The 12,136-nt window shown below is 37.0% G+C and overlaps 1 protein-coding gene across 1 annotated transcript; it reads right to left on the bottom strand.

Annotated features, from left to right (window-relative positions):
- Positions 1 to 5,882: 5,882 nt before the first annotated feature.
- On the bottom strand, positions 5,883 to 7,586 carry LOC114350442 (FERM domain-containing protein 8-like). The gene is made up of 3 exons (XM_028301256.1): positions 7,059 to 7,586; positions 6,549 to 6,734; positions 5,883 to 5,964 (listed from the first exon to the last, which is right to left on the bottom strand). The coding sequence occupies exons 1-3, from the start codon at positions 7,283 to 7,285 to the stop codon at positions 5,883 to 5,885; spliced, it is 495 nt and encodes a 164-aa protein (XP_028157057.1). The 5' UTR covers positions 7,286 to 7,586.
- Between the last annotated feature and the right edge of the window lie 4,550 nt (positions 7,587 to 12,136).

The following is a 12,136-nucleotide window of genomic DNA, read 5'->3' on the forward strand; positions in this document are numbered from 1 at the left end:
CACTCTCTGTCGTTTGCAATTAAAATACATTTCCGTTTGTTATAGCTTGAGCTTCCATGACGTAATAACCAGCCATTCAAATATGGATGACAAAAGTGATCCTGTAAAATGTTCCGTTTTCAATTAAGAATAAAAAGGTGATATTTTGTGCATTGGAATTGAGATCCATATTGTTTTTATTGTTTCTCGTCTGAACGTAATTAAATGGGTATGCCGGCTACAGCTGGACATTAATGTAATCACATGGCGTTAAAAATCGAAAGGTTATAATATTACTGTAGATCTTTATACTAATAAACTCAGTTTAATTATTTATTACTTAGCATAAATTACAAAAGGGACATTAATTTGTTCATCTTCCTTTATTTTGGCAACGACATTTAATTGTCAGGAGAGTTCTTCATTAACTGCACTGTCATCATTTTTTTTTATTTTTCAATCCAAGAGGATTGTCAAGGTTGCACTGCTAGCATCTAAGTACGGGACTGATCTTACCTCTCGTTCCCACCGCTGCGCGCTGCAACTCCTGTGTAGCCAGGATCTACAGCTTGACCGCCAATAAAAACCCAACCAGTGATGGTCAAGTCTGTCCCGGGGGAAAGTTAAACTGTCATTGGACCCGCAACGAAATTAAGCAAAAGAACATAGGAGGAGTTCAACTCCCCTAAAGTAGTAGCTAAATAGTGTGTCTAAGATATGACTTTTTCGAAAATTGTGTATTTGCCACTACTCCCCAATAATTCTAAAGAACAACTTTTTTAAAAAGGCACTTATTCTGGTCTTAAAAACTAAATTACCTGTAAATTCAGATTTTTGGTTGCATTTTAATTAAAAAAAGTAGTTTGAGTTGACAAAATAGTGACGTCACTGGTTGGCTAGTATTAAAAAGTACGTCAATTGATTGGTGGTGGCAAATACCCTATTGATTTGCTAACGAACATTTTCACGTTTTGTATAGTTTTTAAAAATACTTAAAAACATCAGTTTTCAGCCTTTGTGACTACATACAACCTTCCCTGGAAGCAAACCCAAGATTTGCCTAGAAAAAGAGAACCGCAGTTTCGCGGAGCACTCGCTACTAAGTGTTACAGCAAACTGCAAGTTTAACTTAAACATCCTGCGGCAAACATGCTATTCTTGTTTCTAGGTAATATTAGCTAAAATTACACCTTTTAGGCTCCTTTTGCGGCCAACGTATTTGGTTTTGCGGTGTACTTTGGCTAGTACCTTCATAGTTTGTGGGAACGTTAGAACGTTTAAGATAGATGCTGTAATGTGAGTGGTTTTTGTCTGTTGTTATACCAGAAAAGGGAAAAAGGATGTGTGAGCAAAACTCGTGGGAGTTAATTTTCACGTGTCTTTAGGCTAGTGCCTTCTGTCGCGGACAGGTCTACACCTAAAAATCTGGTTAAAGTGTGACCAACTGGAGACGATTGCAATAGGTAGTTGTTGAAGTTGCATAATCAGGCACTTGTATTCATTTGGGTTGACAGATTTATAATCATCTGTAGGGGTACGACTTCTAATATTAAGAGAGGCAAAAGAAAGATTTGACCTTGCTACATTTTGGATCTAATAATAGTTACAGCACTTTTATTTTATTGAAAGATTAAAATTTTCTAAAATATGTTCGAAGTTGTAGATACCTTCCAAATTGGACTCTGGAATTCCTAGATCTTCCATGGCTGGTCTGGTAGTCTAACGAATTTGAATGTCAGCTAGTTGTAATATTACTTAGTGATTATTTTCAGATGTTATTTAATCAAATATCTCAAAACGCTCTTTAAATACTAAGGAGAATGATAACGAAATTTTCAAACCTGCGATACTTATTCGCATTCCTTGGCGAACATGTTACATACAATGAAAATAGGGGATTACGAAATACCTACTGTCAAACCAAAACTGTCCCTACCAGGAATTAAATATTTCAGTTTTTTGTCAAAGGCGTGGCCGTTAACCGCCTACCAAGCCGTAAATAAAATACTCTAAATTCTCTTCACAAGGAACAAAGCCTATTTATAGCGAACTAACTCTCGGTCACGTCTCCATTTGAGCAGGAAACATTTGCCATTTTATAGTTAACAGTTTAAGCTTCAACTGTTTAATCATTAAATCGTATACAGAAAAGAATAGAGGCGAAACTGGCTTGTGGAAAAACGAGTAATCGTTTCGGTACTTTGTTTTGTTGGCGGCACTGCTAGGTACTTTTAGAGGTCAATTTTGGGAACAGTTGAACGTTAAAAGGTTTGAATTCTGGAATGCTGTGTTCTATTTTCGAAATAGGTTGCTATTTTCACCAACTTAAATACAGGGTGGGCAAAAAAATTTGCAAATAGCAACGTTTGATTTTTTCGAAAACGGTTTGAGGCAGGGACGCGTGCGTGAGAGATGAAAAACTGCATAATTTCATGTTTAGTCACTTACGACGAGCGTTTCACGGGACAACAGCGTACTTTTTGCAGACAAGACACAATTCTTACACCACTTCTTCTCAGCACCAGCGAATATGTTGTCCCGATGTGGTGGTAGAGCAAGCTATATTGGGGCATGTATCATCATCATTTCAGCCATAGGACGTCCACTACTGAACATAGGCCTCCCCAATGATTTCCACAATGGCCGGTTAGTGACGGCCTGCATCCAGCGTCTTCCTGCTACCTTTATGAGATCGTCGGAGCGTGTAAAAATGCTCTGAAAAGGGCCTACATAGTAACAAAGAATTTGCAATAAAGAACCAAGTATCTAATTGATAATATAAACTATAAAGTAATATAAATACATTTATTAACTTTCCGAACCTGCTCAAGGCGAGACACATTAATAGCTATCTAAAGTGACCCGCCAAATGCGAGGGACCTCCCGCAAACAGCCCGCCACGCCCTTCCCGACAAGTGGGCGATTGTATTTTTTTACTTGAAAATACTTGTGGAGTTATGAATGGTGTTTCATATGAAGCCTGAAAGATTATGATGATTATTGCAGTCAGGTCCAGAGCTGTAGCCATTAGGAAACCTTGGTGCAAAAAACTGAGGGCATATCGAAACTTTGAAGATTCCTTTTGCCAAACAAAGTTAATCTATGGAACATAGCTTTTTGACAGCTCGTACAAGTATGCCAAATAAAATCTAAATAAAATAGGCCCTTTCCAGGGCACTTATGCACGTCCCAAATACAGCTTGCCCTACCACCACTTCGGGACAACTTAAGGGCTGGTGCTGAGAAGAAGTGGCGGAAGAAACTCAGTGTCTTTAATGGGCTATTCTGATGAGGCAGAATATTTAATTAAAATCCGTTCGTTACGGCGCTTGAAGGAGACATCGATCATAACATAATAGATCCATCCTCACAAACTCACGTTACGTTCATGCACAGATAATGTCAACAAAGTTCAACTAGCAGAGAATGCCTAAAGGCATTAAGTTCGCCTTTTGTACGGCAATTCTTTTTTTGGGTGCAATAAAGCTTTTAATAATAATAATTTCGATGTCTAACACAGGTTATCACACAGACAGATAGTATATTATAAGATATACATCGGTCATTAATTTTTACCGGATCCGTTGACCGTTTCCAACCGTCAAACGACAGCTTCTCTATTTGCATGGGTGTAGCATCACGTCCGATTGTGGAAATCGGAAGTTTGAATCCTTGAAAGGTGCTTTAGGATATACAAGGCACTTTTACACTGCGCGGAAATTAGCCGAGTCAAGTCAAAAAATCAGTAGGTTGGGGATGAAATTCATTCATTTTTCATCCCCACCCCTGTTTTTTTTACTTGACTTGGCTAATTTCCGCGCAGTGTAAAAGCGCCTGTAAATGTGGCACATGACGAGCCAGTGGCAGATTTTCCAGGCTAAAGAGACCGGTAATTTTAGGGGGTGGCAAATTCGGAATGAAATTCATGGAGAGCTTGGAAGCTAGCGCTTAATTTAATCAGGAACTGACTCAAAAGCGCTAGACCGATTACCTAGTCTAAGATACCTAATTATATTAAGAGTCAAGTGAAATGTTGCGCGACATGATTCGAGAAACTGGTTAACATTACAGCGTCATCTTTAGATCTTTGACACGCTACAAAAAAAAGCAATACAAATGTTGGTGGAATGGCACAATTTAAGAGGTCTTATCGGGGGTAATCTCTTGTAGACAACCCGTGGAGAGGTTTCTTTGAAATAGGTGAAAGGCGGTTAAGAAGTAGAATCATAAAGGTTAGAAATGACCATCTAGGATGGAGGATTTTTTATCTTTCGACTTAGTTGCTAATCAGGCGATAAGAGAATCAAATCCAGCGGTTCTCTTGTCTCTCTTACTCGTGACGAAATAGTGAGAGAAGGTATAGTCTAGCTAGTAGAACCCCGGATACAAAATGGACAAGCCTATAGCGAAGATAATTACAGTTCCTTTTTCGGCAACAACACAGGTACTAACAGAAAATCTTATTTCCGCAAATCCTTAACTATCGACAAATTGCAAATCATCCTTTCACAATAATAATAACTCTTGATGGATGGCCGGCGAGATCGATAAACGATCACATGGTTCCCAGAACGCTATCGGCCTCCATTGAAAAAAACCTTATCTGTCAAGTGTGCCGACCGACCACTTTAAACTTCCCTAAATTAATCAAAAACCAACCTTATTACTATCTCCAAAGAGGTTGCTACAACGGTAAAAGCTCCGTGGCAGGATGCAAAAGCGCGCGAAACCATAGCGTCGGTTACGGTACCGTTGCGGGGCGTTGAGTAACTTTTTAAATCTGGAATGTAGTGCTGGCTGGCTCTGGAGCTCGACTCCCGCCGAGGAAAAGCCCTCAATCAAATCCTACTCTATTCTTATAGCATTAAGATCCGAATTCGATGACCGCGAAAATGGCGCTCAGCTGATGCGAAGTTATTGTTTGCAGTCGTTATCATTATTTTATTCAAATGGTATGATGCGATACGCGCCATTTGAAGTTACATAGAAATTCGATGTGAAAGTAGATTTTAAAAATAGAACCTTAGATTTTTTAGATTAGGTACTTTTACATGGCCAATATCGGCGACTCTACCACCACAGACTGATAACAAATACTTTTCAAAAAGTTTTTTTTTGCAGAACTTCAAAAGTAATATCTATTGGAGGACAATTAAAACGTTTGATTTGTAATTAAGATATTATTATAATAACTCTTTAAGTAACACGTGTCCCTTATAACCAGAATAGCAATGATGATGATGTCATACTGATAACACGTTTTTTACAGTCGGCGAGGGCAGAATACAAACTGCTATATCCAGATGATCCTGGGCTCCAGACAGAGAGATATGTATTTATTTATATCGCAAGACGAAGTTATAATGTACAAAGCTACTTACAGTTTATAGTTTTTAAATTACCTAATTACTAAACCTACAATGACTGAAAAGTTGCAGGAGAATAAAAAGTTTGCAGTTTCTGTGGATCTCATCTACCTGTTCGGAATTCGGATGTCCTAGGCCCTAGCAATAAAAAAAATTCTAAAATAAACCACAGCCTCTTTCCATGTTGAGAGGGCTGAGCATGAAGGTGTGAGTTTTTTCAAACGCGCTCACTAGTGAGCGCGTCAAAAAATGACATTAAATGTATGACGGTTGTACCTACAGCGCCCCTAGCGGGAAACTTTCAGAAACTAAAATGTTCATACATTATTTTAAACTCACACTCAGTCCACTGTGCTCCTAGGTAAGTAACATGTAAGTAACTATTCTGTTGGTATACACAAATAATCAAGTAAATGTTAATCTGTGGTTAATCTCATTCGATGTTCACTTCATTTATTCAGAGTGAAAGAAAAGAAGCACATGTATCAATATGTCAATGTCACTACTTTTTTCTCCTTCCTTGGAAGAATACAGTTTTTACTTTCTGAAACGGNCGTGCGTGAGCAAGCTGGTCAGGCTGCGAACTGGCTGCTCGATCTGCCCTTGGAAGAACGCCGCCCTGCGAACACGCACCGTTCTTTTTTTATTAATGGTTTTTCTTAATGTGGTTTAGTCAAAATGGCCAGTGTCAAAATATTAGATGATAAAATACTTTTTTCTACATACATAGACAGGTAGTAGTTGAAACAACTCTTGAAAGAAGTCAGGCGTGCAGCTGACCAACAAAATTGACGTGCTTCTTTGACGCGGTTATTTTATCTTCAACTTCCAAAACATCAATGCTGTGCCATGCCAATGTTTGGTGTCATGGCGACAGACTTAGTAAAATGGTGGCAGCTATCCAGGGGACTTAAAATAAGCTCAACCTTTAACGTTCTGATTCCGTTGAGAATAGATTGTGATAGGTGATCTTACCACAAGACAACTTGCGTTACGGCGTGGCGGCCGGGCGCTGCGCCTGCTCTAATAGCTTAGCCTCGGGGCTCCACTAGCGGCCTCTGTGTATACTTTCCAGTCCTGGATTTGTCAATAGCCCGTATAGGCCGCGGCCTAGGGGCGGCAGCGTCCTAGGGGTGGCAGATTTCAGAGAACTTATACTCGATTTCAGAAGATAAAAGTCAAATGAGATCCAAGAACACTCACCCATAGGTGGCGTGCGTACGAGCATGTGCCAGGTACTTATGGCGTAACTTGCGCGGCGGCGCGGCGGCGGGGCGTTGCGCTTGTTCTAGTAACTTCGCCTCGGGGCTCCGCTTGCGGCCCGCGGGGAGTAGCCGCGCCCAACGCCCCGAGCGCGCATGCTGCGGTAAGTATTTGTCTTGTTGCTCTCTGGAAGGCGTAACAAATACATTTTTGTGACTGCCTAACGACAGTGATAAGATTGTGTTTAATGATAAGTTTTTGGAGATTGAGATCTGGCTCGAAGGACCAAGTAGCGCTATGAAGTATGTGTGGGCTTGTTTTGGGTGCAGACAGAAACGCACAAGTCTGTAATAAGTGTTTTTATTTTCAGACACACTTCACAACTTGCTTCATAGACATAAAAAAGGAATCATCTGCGTTTTTTGCCACAAATGATAAAACCATTCTGATACTGAAAGGCACAATTTTCCATAGATACTGAAATACACATTTATCCAGCTAAGAACTGACCTGAAGAACTTAGCAGTGTGTCGGTGTGGGTCGTAAGGCCCGAGTTGGATGCGCGCCTGCAGTCCGCCCAGCATCACGGCCTGCGCGCTTTCCAGCGGGTAGCGGCCCGTCACTACATTGTGCCGCGCCTCCTCGTATAGCAACTCTTGGATACGGGAGTCCCTAGGACAATCGATCAGTGGAGTGGACGACAGCTGGCGAAGGCCTCTATGGATGACAGCGGGCATAGCTTAGACCACAATGTCAACTACACTACTGAATGATAACTGTGAAAAGAGCATTATTAGGTACTAAACCTATGTATACTTCCCTGCTGCCCAGTGTCAACCAATGTCCAATGTATTTCAATGTCTAATTTGGCAACGTTATTTGTTGGTATACACAAATAATCAAGTAAATGTTAATCTGTGGTTAATCTCATTCGATGTTCACTTCATTCATTCAGAGTGAAAGAAAAGAAGCACATGTATCAATATGTCAATGTCACTACTTTTTTCTCCTTCCTTGGAAGAATACAGTTTTTACTTTCTGAAACGGNCCGTCGAATGAAGGGTTAAGAAGATACAAGGAGATAAAAGCTTATATTCTACTTAATGTAGAGCCGAATTTCCCAATAACTGATGCGAGTTGTAATTAATTTATTGAGAATATATCGGGGCATTGGTATTGTCAAATGACTGTAATATCGAAACCCTTTGTATTCCGCTGATAACAATCGTCCGTTCCCACGCAGAGAGCTCGGAATTTACAACGAATATTTGAGACAAATTCTGGCAATGATAAATGTTTCAGCTCCAATTGAAAAAGTATAAAAGTAATTAAATAAGTGGAAATCTAGAATATCAATATTTTGATTATGATGGGATATTTTGAAAACAAATCAATTTCATCAAAAAAGATTAAGTACTTACAATAAAAAATCTAGATGAATAACGAAAATCAAGTTATACTCGTATGTTGGTTGAATTAAAACTTTCCACAGCTGTTTGGACGCAAGTTAAGCAAAACCAACTAACGTAAAGAGTTAATTTAAGGTAGGTACTAACCCCCTCTCTGATGTTTTGCTATGACCTTTCAGGGTGTCATGTGTATACCTATAACTTTACTATAACACCACTAGTTGCAATGTGACATGCATTAAACAATTTGAATTTGAAAACACTTACTTGCAATATTTCCTCAATAGAAGCCTTGCTGACGTTGACCAGTCCAAGCATTTTGGACCAGTGCCGGGGCAGTTTAATCGCACCGCTTTTTAAATTTTGCAAGTTCCGCAAACGTTTTGATTGGTTAAACGACCCCATCATCAAAGATAAATTAATTTTCAAACTTTCTAACCAAAACTTTAGAACAAATTGCGGTTTGAGTTAAGAATCAAAATGGTTTCACGAAAGGAATTTGTATAAAGTTGAGTTTAACTTTTTAAATTGTTTTTGATGAGTTGTTGTTTTGTTTTTTTCTCAAAGTGGAACAAGACATTGTTTGTTTTGGTGCCGCTCGATCACTGAGACGAGTGTCGGCGAGAGCGACATGACTGCGACTGGCAAAGAGCCGACATTTCTCCACCAACCCTTAGTCTAGGAGACGTGATCTCGAGTTTACACATTTTAAGGACACGGGTCAAACTGTGGCGTAATTTCGCTTTGTTCGGGCACTTCATAATTTGTTTACCAAAATGAAATAAATCGCCTCTAATAAACGAATTTGAGAGTAATTGGTTTTGCAATCGTTTGATAGCGGGATATTTCCAACTAGGGGAGGTTTTAACGAGGAAATAATACTTAAACAAAATAATGCTTAGCAACTTTATGAAAGCTTTACTGTGCAAAACACCAATTTTTAGGTTTATATTGTTAATTCTTTTGCACGCGTTAAATTAATAAAATCAAAAACAATTTTGTTTGGAAAGGTTCTATAAATATTATCAGGACTTAATTTAATCTTAATCTAATTCATAATGAATATTCTGGAAAACGCGTAACTTTAAGTTATTAAAATAGTAAGTACTTACCTTACTGACTCACGATATTACTTATATTGGAATTTATAAACAATATGGCCATAACAGCTTTTGATAGTTCAATAGTGATATCATATTATTATATCCTACAAAAGATATTACATACAGTGTGAGTCACGTTAAAGTGTACATATGAAAATAGATGAAACTAGACATATTTTTATCGACAAAAAAGAGGTCAAAAAATTTTTGAGATTTTTTTTTAATTTTTTATAGAATTTTTTTTCTTCCAAGTACTTATTGTAAAGAAAACGTAATAACTATTAAACTAAGCGGTATATCCTGATAAAATAAAAACAGTAATAATGCTAAATAACAGGCGATACTAAATACATACATAGAATACACAAAAAATGCCAACAAATAATAAAAAATGATAATTTTTGAAAAAAATCGGCTTTTAAATTCGTGTTTTTTTGGTTATTTGATAAATTTCTCCCAAAAATGCCCCTATAACATTTGCTATGATAGTTTGAACAAAGGCCTGCCACAACATTATTCTCCGCTACAGGTAGAGAAAATTTTAATTTTAACTAAAATGCTTATTTTACTTCGAAATCTTTTGTTTTTATTTGAAATCTAACTTGTCTTTATCAAAATTACAAATCTAGAGCCATTTTCAGTTTCGTTGTTAACGAAGCGTTGAATGGCGCGCCCGGAGAGGCTTAGTTCAAACGATCATTGCAAACGTTGTGATAGAGATAGAGACATGCGATTTTTGGTTTTACGAAGTTAATACGATAGAGAATAATACAAAGTAATAAAAACCACCGGTTATAGGGGCATTTTTTGGAGAAATTTATCAAATAACCAAAAAAACACGAATTTAAAAGCCGATTTTTTTCAAAAAGTATCATTTTTTATTATTTGTTGGCATTTTTTGTGTATTCTATGTATGTATTTAGTATCGCCTGTTATTTAGCATTATTACTGTTTTTATTTTATCAGGATATACCGCTTAGTTTAAAAGTTATTACGTTTTCTTTACAATAAGTACTTGGAAGAAAAAAAAATCTATAAAAAATTTAAAAAAAATCTCAAAAATTTTTTGACCTCTTTTTTGTCGATAAAAATAGGTCTAAGTTCATCTATTTTCATATGTACACTTTAACGTGACTCACACTGTATATATTTTATTATTTAGTAATGCAGGAATAACTATGTAAATACACATAACATTACGTTCTGACCGCGCAAAGTAAATACACTAATCAAGTCAAACCTAAGGTCATTTGGGCCTCCTAGATGTTAGCCCTTGGCCTTTATTGGCAGATTGTTGGCCGTAGCTGGCACTAACACAGGAGTCCTCGCATGTTATTGGAGCACAACCCGCCTACAAATGAGATAGATATTCAAAACACTAGGAATATTATAATGCTGAGCCTTTTACGTTAATATGAACCCAAATTGATTAATTTGTAGATATTAACCGCCAGTTATTAAAAATATGTATACTTTTACGATTATTTAATGACTATGATTTCACAGCTTCTGGATGGAATGGATCCTCCAGTACGTTTTTCAGATATTATAATCGACCTATTATAATAGTAAATCATAATAATGATAACAATGCTTCTTTTGCTAGAGCTTAAATAATAACTCTTCTGGTGATTAATTTGATCGTTATTAATTATTAATTAAATAAAATTACTATTTAAAGAAAATAAATAGCTCACCGATAAGATAAAATACAAGAAAAAATTCTAATGACCCGATTCGTTCAAGACAGTTATTTTTATATACATATTACATACGAAAACATTTATTCAACAACTTCAATTAACTATCAAAATGTGTAGTGACCGTACAAGTATCAGTACAAATATTATAATGACTTAGCACTTGCAAGAAAATTGTACCCCCTTCCGGTGATAGAGTCATTAATCATGAGAGTGAGCTCTGAAAATGGAGAGACGCGAGTACCTTTAAGTATAGTGCAATGGCATCAAAATCGCTAAACACTAATCTCACCTCTCTTTCCCACCACTTCTTCTACAGCTTGGCCTCCAATGAAACCCAATCCGTAATCCAACCATAAAAAAAGCTTTTTACATTTACAAAAAAATGTTCATATGCTTCACACCACACACCTAACTTGTTACCCGCAATTACCATAATATAACAAAAGAACCAATTTCTCCAGCATTCTGATAATATTTAAACAATCTTACCAAAAACAAGGACACAATCGCGTCGCCTTCATTGAACAATCACATAATTCTGACTTAGTAAACTCCCGTATAAATACAAACGCCCACCATTATCCATTCAGGAAAATAATGTAAGCAAACTGGGATCGCAAAATCAAAACTACGTGTATTACATAAAAACCCGGGCAGTACCTTAGTATTAATAATCTGGACAAAATTATTTGAACAAAACCACTCACTTGATTGATATTGTCTGACTAATGCACAAGCATAAGTTACTATTTAATTAACTACCTACACTCCAAATAAGCATCTCTACTTAGATATTTTTATTCCAATAGTTCTACTTCAACCAAAATAAATTTCAATGACCAAGTCAAACTAAAGTAATAAAGCACTTGTGAGCACGTTTAGTCCATCAAAGAGTAGGTACAGCTGCACCCTTTCGGTGAAATTGTTACCAAGAGCAACCCCATTTATATTAAAAACCAGTCAAATTTTAGCCGCTTTAAAAATTTCAACAGATTCCCCAAACTTAGAGCTTGTATATTGACAAAGTAATCTTAATTCAACAATAATAATAAGTCTCAAAAATAATATAAAACACACACTAATAATACAGTTTTAAGGTTAATTTTGTATTTCTCTTGTAAGTGAATGTAATTCTTTTAGAGAAATAAACGTCTTAAACCATAATAATAACCAAACACACACGTCTCAATTCTCAACAATATTCAACATTCAGCTGGCGTGGAATATTATGGAATTAATATCCCTTGACTAGACAAGTGTATGCAACGATAAATCGTCACTGAAATGGTAATTCTAAGGCATCGCTACAAACATAGCTGAGCCTTTTCAAAAATTGTTCCGGTAACTTAAAACTAGTACTTAACCTAATACTA

This window comes from Ostrinia furnacalis, unplaced genomic scaffold (genome assembly GCF_004193835.3).
Source record: "Ostrinia furnacalis isolate ACB-3 unplaced genomic scaffold, ASM419383v2 OfSCF0895, whole genome shotgun sequence".
Classification (NCBI taxonomy): domain Eukaryota; kingdom Metazoa; phylum Arthropoda; class Insecta; order Lepidoptera; family Crambidae; genus Ostrinia; species Ostrinia furnacalis.